Below are 23539 nucleotides of genomic sequence, written 5' to 3' on the forward strand. Positions count from 1 at the left end.
CACGTCTATCAGTCGATTTGTTAAAAAATGTAATAGTACTGAATTAAGTTTGCTATAAACAAATGTATGAAATAGTTATTCCATTCGCGGTTGTTTGATATGAATTGGCTATAACCAGCCCGCCACTACGCACCTCGCGTATTGAGCGCCTCGTATCTGCCTGCGCTCATGGAATAATGCATTAACACTGATATAAATATTAAATAAAAGACGAGAATTACGTCTACTTAAGACTACGTTTAACACGGCTTATACGTTAAGGTATCGTCTAAGTGATGCCTTGTGTAGCATGATCAAAGCGAAACAAAACTTTTATTCAAATTTCACGAAGACAAATTTCCGTTTAATATCTTATTGAGATATGCTTAAGTAAATCTGTGATTGCTTATACAATAGAAAATCATATGCAACACTTGGTAATTGCTGTTTAGAGGCAAACCCAATATCGCGAGAACGCGCCCAAGTGTGTATTTTCCACTTGGCTTCTTCTACAAAAGCGATGTCCAACATAACATAACATTATCGCGCACATCCCTTAAATAAAACTTTGTTCTCTGAACAAAAACAAACATCAAGTTGAAGCAGTTGATTTCTCTGAGAAAAAAAAAAAAAACTTACAAAATCGTACGCCGATAATGCTGTGGAATTGTTCATTGTGGAAGAATACAAAGGGGTCGCCATTTTAATAACGCAGTGACTGTTTCGCGATGAGGCACTGGTTGCTTGGGGCTATAATTATCGGTGTCGAACAACAGACTCAAAACCGCACTGATTACTACAGTGATCGAAAATATAGTGCTTTGCAGTGGAACAATGGAGTTGTACGGTTTGGGAAAAACAGGAAGTTTCTGTGCACAGGAAACTATAGTACAATGGCAACGGAATATAATTATAGACTAAAAGACTAAGCTATAAGCTTTATGTTTCTCTTGCTTTTTCCATACAAGTAAGTCAACGGTGATGAAATCTTTGTTTGAACTGCTCTGAAAACTGATCAAATCGCCGCGATTAATGTTCTTGGATGACCGTGGCGCACTATAAACACAAAGGGACACATCATGCATGCAGTACGAACAACGCATAGGGTGTTCATTACCTCGCCAATAAATAAGTCTTCTTTGAGGCAACGGAAGGTAGTCGATACTTATTAAAAAAAACCCGAATATTCGTATATAATTTATAACAGTTTGTATGGAGTGGTTACCCAAAGAAGTTTTGTACGGGGAGCTCCGCCCAGAGCTCTTACCCCTTACCCTTTTTGCGGGCAAGCAAAAGCGAGCCCGCAGACTATTCTTGGAGTCAGCGGCACTTTCTTAGCCGACTTGAAGCAAAATGTGGGCACATTTTTGACATTCCTTTGTTCTTCCAACTGGAATGTGAGCAAACAGCGGAGCAAAGACCCTGTTGTTGAGTTCAAGGTCCGTGATCATCACGTGAATTCCATGTTGATAGCACAGGAATTGAGGAATGTACAAAATTTTCCGAAACACATGTCACGTTTGGCGTTTACTTGTACAAGCAACGGGAGGCTAAACTGCAAATTTTCGGTAAGATATAGCTGTAAAATGGAAAATCATCCAGTACAGAGTGCTAAAACCTTGCTGATGAAGGATTCATCTTCCTTCCACGACCGCGAAGACATGGTGTCATGGCACCACTTCCAAATGCGTTTTGAATGCACATCACAGACTTGAACACAGACTTAATGCGGCTTCTAAAGACTTCTGAGAACAAAATGGTAATGTTTGAATGGAATTTTCAGAAGGATCGGTAAAGCCGTTGAGTGAATAATTGACTGCAGAAGCCGTTGGCTGAAATCAAAACTTTCGCTTTAGCGTGAACAAGTGAATAATTAATTCTTGTATGCCGAATTGCACGGCTTTGAAATTTTCGATATTTTGACGCTTTTAAAATAAGCTTTAATACATTTCTTGGCTTTCTCTTAACCGAAAATTAATATGAAACAAAGTTTCTTTCAAGTTTCTCCCATTTTCCATCTTTAGTCCGGAATTTTAGGCTTTTGAAGCAAAACAGATTTAACACGCATTTGTTGTTATCTGACACTCATCTTTTATCGGGACTTGCTTCAGTTGTTTGTTTAGCCGCTTTGTTTTGAGTTGTGTTTATAGATTTAAAAAGTTACTACAATGCTTCAGAAAATACAAAGGAGTATGTCTATTAACATTAAGAGTAGATGAAAGCGTTGAAAGCGTTGCTTGTGTTCATTTTGTCCTAGGAATTCTGCAGTAATGTAAGCAATTTTACGCTGTTTCACGCCGCCGTGATTTGTAAATATTTTCAATCTTCTCTAATCTTCTCTACACACTTTGTGGAGATAGTCTAATCGGCGCGTGTCGCGTGTCGCGGGTAAAATGTCGCGGGTCGCGGGTAAAATGTCGCGGGTACAAAAAATTGTCGCGGGTACACAAAATTGTCGCGGGTAAAATGTCGCGGGTAAAAAAAATTGTCGCGGGTCCGAAAAAAAGTTATACTTTTTGTTTTATAGTTTTTCTTAAGTTCAATACCTCATTAAAGATAATAGAATAACGATAACAAGTGCTTCAATGTAAATTAAACTTTACTTTAGTTTTCTAGTTTTCCATGGGCAATTTTCGAACAGTATACTACTCTAACGTTATTTTCTTTTCTGTTTTTCCAAAAATAGTTGAACGTTATAAATAATAAATTGACGTTAACTATAGCACCAACAACAATATCTCAAAATTCAGCCAATAGTGTATAACTTGTAATAAATTTTAAAATGTATTTGCCTCCTGAAATGGAATAAGTACTTCTGCTTGCAAAAAGAGAGAGCAAAATTAGACAAACAAGTAACTAACATAATTCCAACACAACCGTTCAATTCAGCAAACAAAAACCTACGAAATTCAAGGACATTGATCCCTATTTTTGTTTTACCACTTCACAGTAATTACAAAGGCAAACCATCCGCTTTCAGAGTTGCTATTTTCGCGCCATTTATCGAGCTGTCCGCTTTGATATTAACAGGCGGTTTTAAATTTGTCCAATGCGGTACTTTGTTAACGCATTGCTTTTTTGGACAAAAATAAAATACTGTTTCCGTTACGAAATTTTGTTCATATGGCACATAAAGCCCTCTAACGGTGACGGTCGCCTCATTTTCTTCTTGTATTGCTCTGCAAGTGCGGCATCTTGGTGCTGGTCCTCTTTTCTTTTTTTTCTCTTCAAGAGTCCAGATTTGTTGGTTGTTGTTACGAGGATCATTAGAAATAAGTTCTTGTATTATTTCTCTTCTTGTTTTGTTGGTGCCCTTTTTGAACATTAGGTTTTGAGGAATAACGGTGAAGGAATTTCCAACAACTGACAAGGCCTCGTCATCTGCTAAAAACAGCTGATGCAACAAATCACTGTTCTCTGGAAGTCGACATACGTTAAGCAATGTCCATATTATATGCTTACATAATTCTTTTCCAGAATTCTTTTCAAAATCTGCACAGTTACAGCAGGGACTTTTTCCTACTTCTACTTTATAAGTAGAATTTTTATTTATGTTGACAACGGTATAGGATCTTTGAAGAGCTGTGAAGGAATCCATTGATTTTATTTTGAGTTCTTGCTTCTCTCGTTTTGCCATTTGTAGCCTATCGATGAAGGTCTTACTACGAATTGGTCGGTACCGACCTTCTCTTGTTCCGCTGGACTTTGTCTTTTGACTGACACTAGCATTGTGGCGATCGTAGGGGTTAGGGGTTCCAGGCGCATCTTGGTCTTGATAAGCTGACCTGTGGTCTTCGTCACAAAAATCTTCTCTGCAAAGGTCCTCTCCAAGCTGTTTAGCCCTACGGATCTGATCTCTTGTGGCTTTGTTTTGTTTCTCTTGAAGAGATGGGCCTGTTCCACCCTTCCCAGTACCATCTTGGAATGCTTTGTATGCCGCTTCAAGTTGAATACAGTCCCTAGAATCGGCATAAGCCGCATCCAGCAAAGACATGTTCATTCTGTCCCTTTTGACCCAACTTGCATGTATGAGCTCTGCGAGGTTCATTTTTGGCGCACTTTCAAACTGCACGAAAGCACGAAAGATGTAATTCCGTCTTTTATGCCACCACTCGATCCAGCTCTGGAGATATTTTCTCTCTTTACTTTCCGCAACAAAGTTTTCTAAGTCTTCCTTTGACTTTTCGTAAGCCATGGGACTTACTGCTTCGAGCAGAGCGTTGCACAGGTCTTTAAAATTTCTTCTGGCATCGTCATTTAACTTTCTTGCTTGTCTATTTCTACACTCCTTGAAGTGAAATTCACATGTCTTCAGTTTGTTTAATGCTTTTGGTCCAAATACTCTTTTGATTCCTTCCATGTTTGACCCCGCCATGTCTGTTATCCAACCTCTTGGGTTAAAGACGTAGTTTTTGTCCTTCTTTTCTTTCTTTAACACTTCGTTAAAACAGTTCCAAAAGAGTTCTACGTTGCATGCGTCCTCCGTTTCACATTCCATCGTTGCGAGTGACACTAGCTTTCGTAAAATCGGATGGTACACACTTGCGGTTAGCGAAACAAAGCCGTCGCACCTTTTAACTTTGCCGTCAAAGAAGCAAAACTCCTTACTTAAGGTGTGACCAATTGTTTCATCCATATTTAGGGCAAACGAGGCCTTTAGTTTACTCGTTTTAAAAACGAAAGATGGTCTTTCTGGGTTACCGCGTCTGTCGTTCATTTTGTACACGTAATACGGATCACGTGAATCGGCAAATTGTTTAAAGTGGGCCACAGCCTCAAAGTTGTGACCATGGGGTTCGTTTTCTTTTCTTGTTTTCTGTTTCTCGTTGGTGATCCATTTTTTGTCAAGGGTCTCCGTGGCGGCCTTTTCTATTGAATCCCAGCCACGTCTTTGTTTCATCATTGACAGTATAATATTACTTTGAATTTGAGAGGGAGTTAGAGTTGGGTTTTCAGCTACCGTTCGCCTTACATCCTCGACCGGTTTAGATATAACAGGCTTCGAAGGGCAGGTATGGTCACCGCAATGATACACGAATACGGACTGTTTTTTCCTGAACACATATCGCCGTGCAAAGCACGGCACATGCTTTCCTTTGCTTCCGCACACTGCACACGATTTTTTTTTCTTGTCGAACTGTGTACAGTTAACTACGCCAAATTCCATTTTGAATTCACACTTTGGGTTAGTGCAAGTGTAGGAACCCTTGCAATCTGAATATCTTATTTTACCATAGGCCTTCCACTCTGTCTGTGAGTCTTTCTTCCAGGGTCTACCGTCTTTGACAGCGGAATTATCGCTCGATTTTTCGCTCGCTGTGCTCAAGTTGACCTTGTAAGCTTTTAAGCCATTGATATCGTCTGGGACTTTATCAACCTCCTCAACGTCTACATCTGCCCATAAATCTGGTCCGATCTTTTTCTGCTTTTTGGTGGCTCGAGTGTTTCCTTTGTCATCAACCACATCGATGTCTCCATCCACTACGTCTGATTTGATTTTCTGCTTCTTGCTGGCTTTAAAGTTTTCCCCTTCATCGTCGGAGTGGTTTAGCGGTCTGAAAATAAAAGTTGTTGCGTCATTGCGTGACCTTTTGATGAATAGGCTATTAGAACACGGCGCGGCTTGGAGATGTGTGTTTTATAACGTAAACTCAGTAAATACACGTGAAGCAGTTTTTTAGACCTTAAAACATGCACGCAATACGAGTTTATAAAACGACTTGTCCAAAGAGTACCTTAATAAGCTTCGAAAAAAAAAAAAGGTCACATAATATACCGACTGGCTCTGACGAAGTGGGCATGGCTTTCATTAACTGTATTGTATAAACAAAGTTTTTGTCATTAAGGGATTCATAACCTTTTACTAGCGTATTTTATTTTCCAGTACAGCATTCGAGTCTATCTCATAAATAGCCGTACTGCATGGTTCTAGTTGTTCGCAAAGCGTGTTATGCTTTGGTAGTAAAAACGAGTTTTGACCCACCTTTTTAAGTCGCCCCATTCCATGGTGACATCAACAGGGTCGAGTTTAATACCCTTAAATACAGATATCCCTGGTTGGTAAGTCTCCTCATCTTCCCACCAGTCCATTACCAAGGGTGCCCTTCTCTTGGCCTTGGTCTATAACAAATATTTTACACAATTGCTGAACATTGCAAAACACTCCTTTGTCATATTTCATGTGTTACATATTCTGACGTTGCCATGCATATTTAACGGCCAACAAAGGGCATAAGTTATACTGGGTGAGAGTTTTGAAGACACACTAAGTAACCCCAAGGCCTTCACCGAAGAATATCTCAAGTTGCGACTCTCCCAAAACAGTACAAATCTTACAACTTACCTTATTGTTCTTAGATTCAGGCTTTTTTGGAGATATGATTTCGCAATCAGAGTCCAGTTGATACAATGTTGGAGAAGCCTTTAGAGGAACGTGATTGTCGTCATATTTCTGTAAGGATGCAAGCAGTCAGTTTGAATTTTAATGTCTGGGATTTACAAATTAATTCAAAGTAGTGTAAAAAACGTGTGCGCGCGGGGAGTTGCAGCATGGTTAGGGGAAACCTTAATAATGTTTTTGTGGTATACTTAATTGATCATTGTGTGTCATTAGATACCCCACTAGCTAACCTAAAGTTAAATAAAGTTATTTTGCAGATTAGTTATGTTTGAAATTTGTCATTGCTTTCTCGGTTTGTGCCAGGGAAAAATCTTGTATATTAGACGTATACGAAAATATTTCTCAGGTTGCAATTCTTTGTAAGCAGTACAAATCTTACAACTTACCTTGTTGTTCTTAGATTCAGGCTTTTTTGGAGATATGATTTCGCAATCAGAGTCTTGATATTTCTGTAAGGATGCAAGCAGTCGGTTTGAATTTCAATGCCTGGGATTTGCTTTTTCCTACCAGTGTACAAAACGTGCACGTGGGGAGTTGCTGACTGTTTGGCGGTATTTTACAATAATGCTCAAACAATTCTGAGGGTTAAGTCGATAAAAATAATAAAGGAAAGGCATTGTAAAGGAAACCACCGAACGTTATTTAAGACTCCATTCTTCATTGTCCTTCTGTCGCGCTTACCTCTTTGTTAATGTTTCCTTTTCGGGGGGATATAATGACAACATCTGAATCTTGATCCGATTCATAGGTCACATCCTCGCTCGAGTCTTGATCTAGTGTCTGGGCGGACACTCGGGACGCTTGATTGTCGTCAGATTGCTGTGCAAATGAATTTTATGAGAAGTTAGGGAATGGGAGGTAGATGGGCATAACAAGTTTCAATCTTATCTGGATGTTGAATTGTGCATTTTCGGAGATTAAGCCTCGGGACCTAGTTAGTGTTTGATTGCGACTGGCTATGCAGGTGGCTACATAATGAAGTACATAATCGTTATTTCAGAAAACCTATAGCTTTTCGATTGTTCCTACATGTCTTGCTTTTTCCCTATATTTAGACTTGCAGTGCGTATCTCAGTCCACCTATATATAAGCCATAGGGACTTACTAACTAGTACAATTAACGTAATGTTTGCATTTGAATAATCCTGTTACTGTTGTTGAAATTTTCCAACGCTAAATTCTGCACATTCATTTTTTTTGCGAAGTGAACACGTCATTTTATATTTAAAAGCAAAATTATAAAACTCATATAGGGCCTGGGATTACCTTGGTCGTTAACGGCTTCAAAGCGACATAATGGTCGCCTGTGTGGCCAAAATACAACGTCCCAATGGACGGACCCTTCTTGGGCTCGAATACCTTTACGTATTCTCCGGGGGAAGACTGAAAGAATAAACGGCAATAAACCGTTACGTTACGAATCATGAAATGTGCATAAAATGGGACATTAAAACTTTATACGTACCCCATGAACCGTCACAATAACAACTTTGTAGTGTAAAATCTCAGGAATGGCACGGATGACCATTGCATTCGCGTAGTTGTGTTTTAGGAGTTCCAGTGCTTTACCCCACGAATCGGGGACTTTCTTTCCACCAATGTCAACGCTGCACAGGAAGTCTAGCCGATCGTCGCCGTTATCCTATTTTTAATGAAAAATATAACAACAAGTAAAAAGCGTTTGCATGTAATCTAAATCAAACAACCAATAAAAAACATAACAAAACGGCAAACACCCTGGAGAGGGGGGACTTCCATGGGAAAAGGGCAGGATGCTCGTCGAAAATTTTAAATCAAATTCTAAGCTTTTTTCACCCGGCTTAAAAGCTACAAAACTACTTAGAGCAGAATTTTATATTATTACACACAATAGAATGGTGTAACGTCGCCCAAAGTAATTACTAAGCTTTACTACGTATCAACAAGCACGGCATTGATAGCCTATGTAAAGAAGTAACCATTATACATACTTCGTATCTATGGTGATGTAGATAGTTAAAGAGTAACCGCTGAACAGCGATTGCATTCATGCCAAGCTGGTGTCCAGCGGCAGCATAAAAACACATGCCATTTCCTGGCGGATCGAAGTCCACTTCAAAGCCTTCTCTTTTCACTTTTTCCAACAAGTCTGGCTTACCATTGGACGCCATAACTATAACAAGATACTGAAAAATAAAGTTTCAAACCTCGTCAGTGTGTTCAACCTACACGTCCGTTAATTGGGTTGTTATCGCGTACTACGTATAAAGCGACATCCAGTGCTTAAAAATTTTCAATAAAACTGAAATGTACAACTATTTATTTTTCTCATCCGTGCAATAATTGTCTAAATATGCACCGATAAATAATGATCTAAAACAAAAAATAAAGTTTTTATAACCCTAACCGCAAATTTATCTGGAACAGATCTTGCTGTAAAGCATTATTCCTTCGATAACTAAATATCCAAGGGGGGAGGGGGGAGGGGGGAGGGGGGTGCTAGTGACATTTAGCATCAGGTTTTTTTATGAGAAACCGCAAAATGTCACGTGTCCACAGTCTTGAGGTCGCGTTTGCAGTCCACGGCAGGAAGGGATTCTAGCGGTAAGTGATTTACGGCAAGGTTTTTTGCCACCAAAAATTGTACAGCCTCACCTTCAAGGGAAAGGAATAGGTTTCTATACCTGCCTGCAATTTGCTGGTGAAATTGTTGAACTTGAATTTAAGAAATATTCGGTTTTATAGGCAATAAAAGTAAAGCATTTAGACTTGACGAAAAACAACAAGGCGGAACGAAAAACATACTTTGAAGTCGAACGTCTTGCTAAAATTCGAAACCCTGGCAACCTGAAACTGCGAACGTCTAACCGCAAACTGCAGTTTGCGGTTTGTGGTTTCTCATAAAAACCTGATGCTAAAGGTCTCTAATAATAATACAAACACACAAGATCAAATGATGTCAAGCGCAAGAAATTATTGAACGGGCGATTGCAGTATCTAACAGGGATATGATCTCTCCAATTACAGTGTAAGGATTGCTTTATTATCAGCACTGAATGCGTTTACTTGGTATCATCCATCGTCATCCACGCGTGATGCTTATTAACCAATCAGAAACGCCTTTTGTGACCGCAAAACAGGACCATCAAAATTTCCCACGAAGAAACTGTGACCAATAGTTTAAAACGCGCACCTTACTCAATCGGCAACGCGCTTGCGATATTTCCGCAAACGCATTCTGGATTTTATGACACATCATTTTAAATTTCCAAGAGAGATTTGGGAAGAAAAATGTATTCTTAAATAAAAGTTCATAAATTACAATTGTGCGAATATTTTCGCTGCTATGGGAATCGCCTGTGCCAAGGCACAAGAAGCCTATTATTAGAAATACATTCAGGTGGCTAATTCAAAAGGCTAACACATTTCCCTTGGTGCTATACCAATACTTATGCCTTTAAAAAATAACACAGGGTTTTTATTCCAGACTTTTTTGTCTAGTGGAGATTGTCGGTAGCATGTATGTATATGTGTCTGTGTAATTTTAAGCGAAGCGATGTGCACCTTTGCAGCTTTGTTTTTTTCGACGCGCTTCGCACAGCTGTGTCAAAGGTAAGCTTAATAAACTAAAGAAATCGCGTAAACGAGGCTACAATAGTTGAACTGTTGTTATATTTGTAATTAACAAAATACAAGTAGAAGGAGCTTTGTACGGATTATTATTAACTGTTGCAAAACTTTGGAAAACTCACTCGTTTTGCTGCGCTCGTTAGTTCGGTTCGTTTCCAAAGGCTTGCAACTCGTGAATGAAAATTGTTATGGCGCACTTTCTACAAAGAAATCTTTATTTTCTAAAAGAAGTTTTTAATTTAAAACGCGAAGACCGCTTACCTTTGAAAGCTTTCACCTCCAGTTATCGTAAAGCTGTAGAGAGAGAGCTGTAAACACGAGCTGTAGAGAGAGAGCTGTAAACACGAGCAAACAATCTGTCGCAAAGTGAAGGAGTGACTAATGTTGAAGGCGTTTTACAGCGGTCAAACGCAGAAATCTCGCATCACTTCCGCTTTTCGCTGCGTAACTTAGCTAAAGTTTGACAGAAATGTATGCAAGTCTTTCGTCAAAAAATAGTTATTAAAGTGGCGATGGGAAACCAAATTACGATACACACACAATGTCAACAAGTTATTGCTATTGTATTATTATTTTATTATCTTGAACATTGGTGTGGTATATGCTGTTCAGAAACTAGAAAGCTAAAGTAAAGTCCAATTTTTCGTCCACCTACTTTCAAGCACTTGTTATCGTTATTCTATTATCTTTAATGAGGTATTGAACTTAAGAAAAACTATAAAACAAAAAGTATAACTTTTTTTCGGACCCGCGACAATTTTTTTTACCCGCGACATTTTACCCGCGACAATTTTGTGTACCCGCGACAATTTTTTGTACCCGCGACATTTTACCCGCGACCCGCGACATTTTACCCGCGACACGCGACACGCGCCGATTAGACTATCTCCACTTTGTGTAATCCGCACAAAAATCATAGTAAGAGTAACAATATTACCAACAACAACAACTAATAATAATAATAATGCATTTCATAAACATATTTTTTATATAATTAAAATTTCTAGGGCGTAAATTCGCATAAGAATACCATCAAATACATCTAAGAAGGAACTGAAATACGCATCAACAGCAGGAAACCGCAGCCCCGCGCGTCTCCCTCGCTTCTCCCACGCTATCCTCAATCGCGAAAAAAACATGGCCGCCCGCACTTCCTAACTATTGGTTACTGCTAGTATATACCATTTTGCCAGAAATTGCACCCCTTTTGTATACCTTTTAATGAACAGAGGTACCCCTTTCATATACCTGAAAGTCATGGTATAGACTTAAAACATGACGTCTTCTTTTCATTTTCAAGTAGCGCTTTATAAATTGGAATAATACAGCCATAAATTGCATCTGTTCGAAATATTTTAATTACAGGCCCTTTCAAAAACCTAAATGACAGAAAGCCCGTATCGACTTTTGTCTAGGATGATCCGGCCACATTCACACTTTATCAAATGAAAAGAATTGCGAGTTCCTGATATCAGAACCGAAGCCATCATGTACCTGTACGCGAGTATTACGTATTGTATTACGAATTTAAAAAGTGCCGTTCATCAACGCCTTTGCCAATTTTTAACCTTTATTAGACCCATTTTGGCCTAATTCCTAAGAAATGTTAATGCAAATAGAGACTTTTGTTGCATAAAACCTCATTAATATATAAGTTGTTCCTCGATGAGTTCTACGGATCCTTACAGAGAAAATCGGGTTATATAGAAGACTGCCATTTCCTTATAATGCAAATGTTGCTCAAGCTGTGACTTAATTAACTCACGCTTGTATAGAGAGAGATAATTAATTTGACCACCCTAAATAAACTTGAAAATTAAAGCTGTCTTTCGGTGTCCCTAGGGGAAATTTCAATATACATATATTGAAAACAGAGTACAGCCACTCTGAAAGCTACAAACGTTGAAAGTTTTACATGCAATTTCCAAGAAGGGAGCGTAATCAGAAAAAGGCGCAAAGAAGCAGAAAATTTTTTCAGAGAGTACTTCACCTGATGTTGGAACGTGCGAGCACTTAAAATCGCTGCCAAAATATGTTCAAGTTATCGCAGGAAACGAGCGAGTATTCGACTTGAACATTTTCGATTGATTTTAACCATTTTAAATAAATATTTGTCTTTCATAATTAAATGTTGGGCGGTAGGGGGTTAGATAATAATAATTTTGAAAACGCGTTCTCAGGCTGTTATATGCAATATTTATTTGACTTTTATATTTCATTGTAGTGGTTAAATTTTATATTTATTATTACATTTTTTTGTTTTGTTGTTGATTTTTGTCAAGCCTGGGGATGTTTGCTTGAACCGGACGTATATTCGAAGCCGGCGTTTATTAAGAAGGTCTTATTGTATTGGCACTTTGGGTGCCTTTTAATTGTCAACTTTACTGATAAAAAGACAAATTAATTTTTAGTTAAAGCAGGATTCTCCAATAAGATTCATTTGTTTTAAAAGTACTCGGCGTAGGGATTCTGTAAAATGTACACGAAAGCTCTCTGCATTAATCTTTTGACGTAATAAATTGATGACTTGGTGCTGAAATATATATACACGTCTCCAAAATTTTGCTTCATAATTAAGGTTTGTCATGTTTATACAAAAGCTATATGTTTGGCACATAACTTTATAAAATAAATTACTAACAGTTATCACTACACAGAAAAGGCCAGCGCATTATTGAAACCGCCTTTTCAACAAACCTCCCACGCTTTGGGGCAAAACATAATTATGCAACAATAGCAGCATATACGCAAGCACCTGCAAGACACCCTTACGCTGGCTTAAAATTCTGAGATTGAAAGTCGAGATGCTTCGTACCAGAGGTTCAGCCCTCTGCCTTGGATGTTTAATTTTCTGGTGCTACACCGTTGTTCAAGCCCCATATAAACATGGAGATGTCATTTTGGCAGGACTTTTTAATGCCCACAAGTTGCAAGGAACCTCAGAGGGTCAGTGTGGCGATATTGACAACCACGGAGTGGGCCGAGCTGAGGCTATGATCTTCGCTATTGAAAAGATAAATAACGATTCAAATCTACTCCCAAACATTTCTCTTGGGTATGATATACGGGATTACTGCGAAAACGTCACAAAGGCATCACGACTGACTTACGAACTTTTAAAAGACCAGTGTGGAGCGAATGTAACACAAAATAAACTAAAAAAGAAATCAATCGTAGCCTTAATTGGCCCATTCGAGTCTCGCACAGCTCTAGTTATCGGCGGATTTCTTCAAATGCTTAATGTCTCAGCCATAAGTGGAACCACAGTAAGCCCTGAACTGAGTTCGTATACTTATAAGCATTTGTATCGAACAGTGCCTCCAGATACATTTCTTGCAAAAGCCATAGCCGACATCATAGAACACTTCAACTGGAGCTATGTGGCCGCTGTTGGACTCGATGACTCGTATGGAAGAAATGGAATATGGTCTCTAGTTAGCGAAGCTGCATCTAGAAAAAACCCGTTTTGTATTGCTATGACAGAATTCATACGACATGAAACACAGTTTCCGAGCATGGTGGGAATTGTTAATAAACTGAAAAGGCAGGAAAACATCAAAGTTGTCGTCTTGTGGATATACGGCAGCTACCAAAGCAATTTCTTTACGGAAGTTAGCAGACAAAACATCACAGGACGGATATGGCTTTTAACCGAAGTAGATTTTGATTCAAACCCAACGGTGGGAAAATTTATCAGTCCAGGTTTTTCTACACTACATGGATCTCTAGGATTTCATCCTCATAATTTTAACGACGCAGGGTTTCAAAAATATTTGAAAGACCTTCTTATTCATGATCGAAGTAAAGAAAACAAACAAAACCTTTCGGAATGGTGGAACGAGATCGAGAAACTGAAATGCAATTGCTTAGCCCGAACAACTAAAGTGGATTCCAAAATTCGTCAAAACGAACGGTGTTCCCAAGCTATCGTTGATGAAATATATAACCCTTACATTCCATACACCATCGACGCCGTATATTCTGTGGCACACGCTTTAGATATTTTAAGGCAAGAAACAAACCTGACGAGTAACTGGGATAAAGCACACAACATGAATCTGGGTGACGTACAAAGGCTCCTTCGCAGAGTAGATTTTACCGGACTTACTGGAAAAATCAAGTTTGATGAACTTGGTGACAGAGATTCATCCTTTTATGACATTGTCAATTTACAGGAGGTAAGACAAGGTGATGTTAACGGCATCACTCAGGTTCATGTTGGAGAGTGGCAAGAGAGAGGGGAACATGCCAAAAAATTACGTTTTCACGAGAACATTCGCTGGAACTCTCCAGATGGTAAACTTCCAAAATCTGAGTGCTTGGACCAATGTTCACCGGGAACCAGAAAATCCATTACTTCACCATGCTGTTGGCAGTGTGTCCCCTGTCCTAGTGGATCTATTAACTCTATTGCTGGGTCCGATAGCTGCAATGAATGTGACAGGCAACAACAACCCAATAAGGCTCAGACAGAGTGTATAGATCTACCCTCAGCTAATTTTAGGTATTCCAGTGGAGGAGGAGTTGTCATACTCGTGTTTGTTACTTGCGGTATCGTTGTCACCCTCTTTTCGTTCTACGTATTGTGTAGATCCTGGAACACTCCTATTGTCAAGGCATCCAATAGAGAACTAAGTCTCTTCCTCCTCATCGCCATTATCTTGATGCTGTCTATGGCATTTATCAACCTCTTTGAGCATACAGATATATTTTGCAAGATCATTTATCCATGGCGCTACATAACTTACAACCTGTGTCTTTCATTTATCCTGGTCAAAGTTCTACTTATTTCAAGTGCTTTCCAAGTTCCGATAGTACGCAGTTTTACAGTCAGCTCTCTGTCCAGCAGAATGCAAGGAGTGATTGTGATAACACTACACGCTTTGCCGCTACTTCTCTTATTACCCTGGTTAATTCTGGATCCACCCTTTAAGATAAAACTTATTCTCCGAGAGGAGTATACTTTTGTTGAGTGCAAGGCGTATAACATTTTAATTGGTAAATACTTCTTCTTAGCTATATGTTCTTTTATTTTCTTGCATATGTCGCTTTGCGCGTTTTTCTCATTTAAGGTAAGAAAAATTCCAGAAAACTTTAGTGAGGCCAAGCGAATAGCATTCTCCATGTATATATTTTTGATTTCTTTACTTGCCTATCATCCGGTAGAGTTTTATATGGATGGATGGTATGTAACCGTTGTGGATTGTGTTACAACACTTTTAAGTGCTTACGGTTTTCTTTGCTGTATATTCTTGCCAAAAATATATATCATACTCTTTAGGCCAGAGCTGAACACTTCAGCTAGCGTGCGTCAGGAAGTAACTCAGTTCTCGTTTGGATCAAGTTCTGTACATCTAAATTCCGCATTTGGTGATTCTCTCCAGCAAAGCTGAAGATAAAAAAACATGTACATCAAACTGCAAAAGCTAGTTTTGAACACTGTACATGTACTGTATAGTTAATATTATAAGGTGAAGTCATCAAGTGAATTTTACCTAGTTTATTTCTTCTGATGTTCTATGCCAAACTCTGTTATGCGTTGTTATAATTTTTATGCGTCGAAGTAATTATGAAACATTCATACTGACTTAAGAAACGAGTAGATATCTAGATCTAGTCGGTATGTGTTTCATTTTCAAAGCTAGCTAGTTTGTAATATATTGAGACAGTGTTCATTTTCCCAATAAAAAAAAAACATTTTATAGCCGTAGAAAAAAGTATCAGATTTCAGTCATCTCATTTCGTTGTTTTACAGAGGTTGCAAAACAAATCACCTACATGTGAAACTTGCGTGCAAATACGTTTTAGTTCCAGCGGGGGTTTCCCGACATGTTGTTCATCAATACAACAGAAAATCAGTGAACAACTACTGAGTATTGGTTTTGCCTTTGCCTCCCTTTTCACAAAACAAATCTTGAACGGCCCTTGTTTAATTGTATCCAATCAAAACGACGCTGGGGAATAGCGTTTTCCCTTCGGCACCTGTCAAACTTTTAACAGACACTCATTTAACAGAGCTTTTTTCTCAAAACACTACTCTCGTCATCGAGAATTTAAAATAAGGATACGAAATTAATCACAAATTAAGCACACACGCTTTGAAAAGAACCGATTAAAAATGTTCGTTTACTCTTAGACATCCGTATGTTGAGATAGGAAGAAAATAAGTGAATATCGTTGTCTACTAGAACCCGAAGAAATGTTCAGTAATCAGCTAGAACGAATATTTGCGGTTGGTAACCACTTAGTGATTCCGCTTCCTAACTCAAATTAACATCTCCAACTACAGTCAATCAACACTACAAGCAGCAGGTGATTCGGCTTTTCGGCTTTCGTTTCACTTGCTAACCGAAACAAGAGTGCAAAAAACCGTTGTGCCAATTCGTACTTTAAAGACTCCAATAAGCACAAAAAGGGTAAACGAAAATCTTTTAAATTCCGTCAAAGACTAATCTGGAAAATATGTCACTAACATAATTTTGCAATTCAAAACACAGCATAGATAAATTGGCAGCATTAATTAATAATTACGCCTGTTAAAAGCGCATCAGAAATTGTCAATTTTCCATTAGCGTTTAACAGGTGGATTTTTGAAATATGAATATTATTGTAGAAAATACAGCCATTAAAATTAGGGGTGGGGGGGGGGGGGAGCTTTATTAACGATCTGCGAGTGGCACCATGCATTGAATAAGTTTATGCCAAAAAGGTAGAGTATTCTAATGTTTAAAATAACGTGCGATTTTCCTGATGTGTTTTGCAGTGCACTGATATATCACTTTAAGTTCCTTTGCATTTTTCGAATTCCTCGTCTAATCAACTTCATTTGCAAACCGGATAATTTGTGTTTTAGCAAATAACGTTAGTGTGACTGCCCCCCCCCCCCCCCCCCAAACCTCCTAGAATCACAGGGAAATTTCAAATTTCGGCGAACTGTCATTTACATGAACATCCCTAACCGTCTCTTAACTACCTGTACTTGATACACAGGAACACCTTTCAGCAACTAGAGCAGCATTTGCTGCCGCGCACGCAAAGAGCATCTTATCTTTACTCGAGCTGTAGCCTTACACTCGCTATCAATAAGGAAACTGTCCACATGGTGAACAACATGAGTTCATCGCACTGTCTCGCAATTTTCTGTTTTTGGAGCTGTGCTGTCGTTCGAGCCGCGTATAGACCGGGAGATGTCATGCTGGGTGGACTATTTAGTATTCGCAAGCTGCACGGAGCGTCAGAGGGCCAATGTGGTGAGATTGATATCACGGGAGTGGGATTCGCAGAGGCAATGATCTTCGCCATCGAAAAGATAAATAATGATTCAAATCTGCTTCCAAACATTTCTCTTGGATATGATATAAGGGATTACTGTGAAAACATGCCAAAAGCAACGCGAATCACTTACGAACTCTTACAGGAGAACGTCTGCAAGAACGTATCACAAAGTAAAATGGGGAAGCAACCCATCACGAGCTTAATTGGCCCAAGCGAATCTCGTACAGCGGTGGTTATCGGTGGATTTCTTCAAATGCTTAATGTCTCAGCCATAAGCGGAATAACAACAAGCCCTGAACTGAGTTCACATACCTACAGACATATGTATCGAACAGTGCCCCCAGATACATTTCTTGCAAAAGCTATAGCCGACATCATTGTTCACTTCAACTGGAGCTACGTAGCCGCTGTTGGACAAGATGACTCGTATGGCAAGAGTGGAATATGGTCACTAGTGAACGAGGCAACTGCTAGAAAAAAACCGTTTTGTATTGCTATGACAGAATTTATACCCCTCGAAACTCAGATCCCCAGCATGATGCAGATCGTTCAAAAGTTGAAAAAGCTGGAAAACATCAAAGTTGTCGTCTTGTGGTTATTCGGCAGTTTTCAAACGAATTTTTTCACAGAAGTAAACAGACAAAACCTCACAGGGCGAATATGGGTTATAAGTGAACTATATCTAAGCTCAAGGGTAGACGATTTTCACCGTGCAAGCTTTTCTACTTTAAATAATTCCATAGCATTACAACCGCACAATTTTAATGAGGGGGGATTTAAAAAACACTTAAAACATCTTTTGAATTTCAGGGGAATTCAAAAGCACCTCCCAGAATGGTGGAGTGAAATAAAGAATATGACATGGCACTGCCCTGCCGAGACAGAGAAAAACTTTAAAGAGAATCGCCAAAACGTACTGTGTACCGATGTTATTGTTGAAGAGATGTACAGCTCCTATATTCCATTCATCATCGACTCCGTATATTCCGTTGCACATGCTTTAGACACTTCAAAACAGGATACCAACATGACTGATAACAACTGCCGAGGGACACCTTATACAAATCCTTGTGGCCTGGATAGGCTTCTCCGCAAAGTAGATTTTACTGGTCTGACAGGAAAAATAATGTTTGATAAATTTGGCGACAGGGGTTCGGCCTTTTATGATATTGTCAATTTCCAACAAGCCGAAGAATCAAATGGTAGGCGCCTAAAGGAAGTTCTTGTAGGAGAATGGCAAGAGTCTGAAAAACATGGAAAACGATTAAGTTTTTACAATGAACTGCACTGGAACTCTCCAACTGGTCGTCCTCCAAAATCTGAATGTTTGGACCAATGTCCAGTAGGAACAAGAAAAGCCATTACTTCGCCTTGTTGTTGGCAGTGCGTTCCTTGTCCCCGCGGAACTACCAACCCGATTCCTGGGTCCGAAAGCTGCATAGAATGTCCCAGAGGAAAACATCCTAATGACCAAAGGTCAGAGTGTGTAGACTTACCTTCAGCAAACTTCAAGTATTCCAGTGTAGGAGGAATAGCTGTTCTTGCATTTGTTGCCTGCGGTATCATTGTTACCCTATTTTCATTCTGTGTCTTGTGTATATTCTGGAACACTCCTATTGTGAAGGCATCCAACAGGACACTAAGCCTTGTTCTCCTTGTAACTATTCTCTCGTTGTTGTCTTTGGCATTCATTAATCTATTTGAACCTACAGAAACATTTTGCAAGATCATTTACCCGTGGCGCTACGTAACTTACAACCTTTGTCTTTCACTGCTGCTGGTGAAAGTATTGCTCACTTCCAGAGCGTTTCAAGTTCCAATAGTGCAAAACTTTACGATCAACATATTATCCAAGAGAACACAAGCAGTGATCATAATAACACTGCAAGTGCTCTTTGTGATTGCGATGCTATCTTGGTTGCTTCTGGATCCACCTGTTAATGAAAAACACATTTATCCAGAGCATCATTTTTTTGTTCACTGCACGGCCTACCGCAGCAAGTTAGTTGGAAAAAGTTTGTTTTTAGTCACATGCTCTTTCATTTTGTTGCAGATGTCACTTTGCGCAATTTGTTCCTTTAAGGTTAGGAACATTCCAGAAAACTTTAGTGAGGCCAAGCGAATAGCATTTTCTATGTACATATTTTTCATTTCTTTGCTAACTTATCATCCGGTAGGGTTATCAATGGATGGATGGTATGTAACAGTTGTTGACTGTGTTACAACACTGTTGAGCGCTTACGGTTTCCTTTGTTGTATATTCTTGCCAAAAATATATATCATACTCTTTAGGCCGGAGCTGAACACTTTAGCTAGCGTAGGACGCGCAATAACTCAGTTCTCGTTTGGGTCAAATTCCGTCCATCCGAATCCAAGCGTTGATAGCTCTAACCACTAAGGCTGAACATTAACACATTTGCATTTATCATAGAGAATAGCTCGTTTCGAGTAAATTGTTGAATTGTAAACAATGTTTTAAATGAGAAAGCCATCAGAGAAAAAAAATTAAAAAATATTTTTTTTCAAGTCTGCTTTATCAATTGCTTCCACGCATGGGTAATTTATACAACAAAATATCAATTGAGTGAATTCAGCCTGTATGGCCCATAAACATTGATACCAATAACAGTAGAAGTGGAAAGAGTTCAAATTAATGTCATAGAAAAAAAATATATACGTATATATCCGACGGACTCAGTGCTAAGATTATTTCTCGAATTTCAGTCTAACTAACTTCAATTTCCCTAAGCTTGCGTGTGTAACGCCGCATTATTTGTCAGTTGATAATGCACAGTTCCCAGATCTAAAAGGACACCTGCTAGCCTTTTAATTATTCCTCTTCTGGAAAATTATACCAGCAATAAACAATGCCTAAGAAAAAAGTTGCTTCCCCTGTATAAGTCATTGAAATAATAATATAAAAAGTGGATTTTCAGTCGTTAGAAACAGAAAGGGAAGTTATATTCTATTGAATGAAAAAGCTCTCCGACCGACCGTTTCTTTTTCATTTCGTGCTGACATCTACTTGGCGGCCTAACGTAACACCTTGCTAAACAAACGTGTTGACATCATAATTGGGTAGAAATGTTTACTGGAGGCTTCTTCGAGCATTGTATTGTTACTAATAATAAGCGAACAGGTAAGGAGTGAAAAAGTGGCATTGGACAAGGCATGTTCTGAGCATGGACCACCAACAGAATCCGGGCATTGCTCAAACCTGGGAACAGAGGTAAAGATCAGCAGACGGGCGACCTAGGAGAGACATGTTGGAGAACAGTGTAGGGAGAAAGACACAGTACAGAAGGTGGGTGTTGCCATCTGAGCAGAAGCAGTCAACGTTGCAAGAGGCAGAGTTTCGTTTGTAGAGTTTAGTTTATAGTTTGGCCGCTACTGGGAAATAAATAAACTAGATCTCGGCGTTTGCTTGAATTTGCATTATTTTTCTCTATGAATCTAAAATAGATCTATATTGGTCGTCTTCGATCTTTTCTTTTTACTTTCTTTCTTAAGGTGGTGCAGACTCGAGTTAAAATAAAAGGGTGCTGCTGAAGAAAGATTACTATAAATATGAGTCAGAGTGTCAAATTAAATATAAAAGAATGTAAAGTTTCGCAGACTTCGCGGAGCGTCGTAATTCTTCAAAAGTATATCGAAATAGTAGTAAATAGGCACCGCAGAAGCCGGAAAAATGGTGAGGAAATGCGGAGAAATGCTGAGTAAATGCTGAGTAAATGCTGAGGCATCTCATACCGGGCGAGCCCAAGTGCTGAGGCCACCGTCCGGCTACGCGCTTTTTCTGGCTATTTGGATTGGCTGTCTCTAAAAAACAAAGGCGTTCATTGGTTGCCTTTGTTTTAGGGACCCTGAGCCATGTCTATGTTGTCCAGGAAAAAACGGTAGGCACCACCTAAGCGTCACTCTGCATGAATAAGCGGGAAAAATCGAACAGTTTTGGAAACTTCTCAAGTGATTCGTTACTAAGATGGATTTTTTATCAGCTTTAAATTTTTAACACGGTAGAAGAATGGGAGACTTTGACTGGCAATTTCCAATCCCGCAACACTTAGTGCCAGAAGCCCTAGCAAGATATGCTGATTTAACGTTAATCAGCTAAATTTTGAGGTTGTAGTTTTACATTCTCTTCAATCCTTAAAATCTAGTTTAATAAAATGTACGTCTACTATATGTCCTAGCTACCAGAGCACCCGATATCAGATGTTACAAGATCTTCCTGGATCTATCTTATACAACGTGTTACGCAGCGCAAGACACAAGAAGGAACAAAAAGCTTTTCTCTTTTTAAAATTCCTTTTATTGATAATAAAAACATTGAGGTGTTACTACAAAAGATTAACAGACACAGTTCATTAGTCTTCGGGAACGGTTTGTTTGACAAACAACCGATTGAGTAGAATTTTCCCATCATGGCGATTCTGTCGATTCCAGCCAATCAACCCCGGTATCTTTCAATTCATTTTGTCTCCATCACTTTACGGAAGGTGGATCTTTCCATAGCACCCATCCCTGCTCTGTGAAGAGCTCGCTAACCGGGCCACCTCAGGCGAATCTCATTTTTACTCATCAAGCTTCGAGCTGGCTTGAAGTCTTCACGAATGCGCGACCAGGACTCTCCTTTGAAATACAGAGATTTCGCCCGCCCACGCTACACCCCGGGGATACCAAACCGAGAATTGATTATAACTGCTACACATTGTGATTTGAACTGTGTAACTCGAGAATAGACTAAACTTCAAGCGATCTTTGACGACCTTTTTTCTCTCCCCCCACTTTTTTTTTCCTTCCCTCCTTTCCCTTACCCCTATTCCCCCCCCCCTTTTCCCCCCCCTCTCAAAAAAAAAAAAATCCGCCTCGACTAGAAAAACCGCGAAGATGTTGCGTGGTGGGTGCGGAGTCCGCGCGTGGTTAGAAAGAAATTTAGCCTATATAAAAGAATACCCAAATAATATTTGCTAATTAACGAAAAGGGGACGCCGGGGGGGGCGCAAAGATCAGGTGAAAATTCCGCCAACTCGCATTACCTTGGAACTACATTCTTTAGTATTTTTTTTAATTCACAAATTAGTAGTATTGTAGCCTTTGTTGTACTGAGTTTAAACATCACAAAATCTCCTAAAAATGTCCCCTCGCGGCGATGGTTTTACTACTGCCCTTCCTTTGACACGCGATGGGGAGATTGTCGAATGTTCCAGTTTTTCCCGTCGATTTTTCATGATGCCCCCAACAGGAGATAATGCGCCGAATCAAAGTGGAGGAAGGCGGACAACACCCTACATTTTTTTTGTTTTTAAATTTTGACTGTGTATTTCACATCAAATTGTTCCATTCTTCCTCGTCAATTCATCCGCTAAATTTAAAAATCTATCGACGTGAAGAAAATTAGAGATTTCAAATAGGAAAACACAAATTCTATAGTTTTATTTAATTTTAGAAGCGTAAACCACAAGGGACATGAAATGCTACCAAGAGCTTATTTTAAAAATAAAATTGAATAATTCAAAATCAAGTCCATTATTCTCTTTTTTCTCCACGTTCTCAGGGCATCACTTCACGGTCATGTTATACCCGAGTTTTGAGCCGAGTTCACTGTGTTCGTGAGACACCCGGTGAACACCGCCACACTCTCGAGAGAAATGTGACTTGTAGCTCGCGACGTTCAGCTATTAAACAAGAGCACTGCAGACTTTTTGAGTGGCTCTTTTTTCTCTACTAGTGGAAGTAACCATGCATCTTCGTTATCCATCAAGAAAATGCCTCTCTGGTAGGGTGATGAATAGCACAATTAGAGCGCTTTACTTTTTCCTCGTGGAAAGCCCGTCAAAGCAGCGTAGGTTGCTGAAACACATGTCCGACAAGATGGCTATCTTTTGCGCTGGATTTTTCCACTCATCAACAGTCAAGTATTGTAGACTTAAGAACGATATTTGGAACCATCATAAATTCAACTGTAGAGAGTAAGCCGAATTCTAGAATTCAAATGCAAGAGTGACGCTATAGGTGGTGCCTACCGTTTTATTCCTGGACAACAATAGACATATCATGACCAATCAGAGTGTCACCCTAAAACAAAGGCAACCAATGAACGCCTTTGTTTTTGGACAGCCAATCCAAATAGCCAGAAAAAAAGTATGACGTCAGCTAACGGACGGGAGATGCCCAGCACCATAATGAGATGCCCAGCCCGGTAGAGATGCCTCAGCATTTACTCAGCATACTCAGCATCTCCGCCCCAGCATTTTTCCGTTCTGCGGTGCCTAT

General features: G+C 39.3%; 3 protein-coding genes across 3 annotated transcripts; 2 read left to right on the forward strand and 1 right to left on the reverse strand.

The window, feature by feature from the left end:
- Positions 1-2333: 2333 nt before the first annotated feature.
- On the reverse strand, positions 2334-10877 carry LOC144665662 (uncharacterized). The gene is made up of 9 exons (XM_078526938.1): positions 10250-10877; positions 8350-8544; positions 7845-8021; positions 7646-7762; positions 7061-7198; positions 6766-6828; positions 6323-6430; positions 5963-6099; positions 2334-5534 (listed from the first exon to the last, which is right to left on the reverse strand). Exons 2-9 carry the CDS (start codon positions 8527-8529, stop codon positions 2933-2935), a joined length of 3522 nt encoding a protein of 1173 aa, XP_078383064.1. The 5' UTR covers positions 8530-8544; positions 10250-10877; the 3' UTR covers positions 2334-2932.
- Positions 10878-12792: 1915 nt separating this feature from the next.
- On the forward strand, positions 12793-15641 carry LOC144666578 (extracellular calcium-sensing receptor-like). The gene has a single exon (XM_078527987.1). It carries the CDS (start codon positions 12793-12795, stop codon positions 15379-15381), a length of 2589 nt encoding a protein of 862 aa, XP_078384113.1. The 3' UTR covers positions 15382-15641.
- A 1326-nt stretch (positions 15642-16967) lies between these two features.
- On the forward strand, positions 16968-20669 carry LOC144665669 (extracellular calcium-sensing receptor-like). The gene has a single exon (XM_078526949.1). It carries the CDS (start codon positions 17088-17090, stop codon positions 19659-19661), a length of 2574 nt encoding a protein of 857 aa, XP_078383075.1. The 5' UTR covers positions 16968-17087; the 3' UTR covers positions 19662-20669.
- Positions 20670-23539: the final 2870 nt, after the last annotated feature.

Source organism: Oculina patagonica, chromosome 9 (assembly GCF_052425735.1).
Source record: "Oculina patagonica isolate OP01 chromosome 9, crgOcupat, whole genome shotgun sequence".
Taxonomy (NCBI): Eukaryota; Metazoa; Cnidaria; class Anthozoa; order Scleractinia; family Oculinidae; genus Oculina; species Oculina patagonica.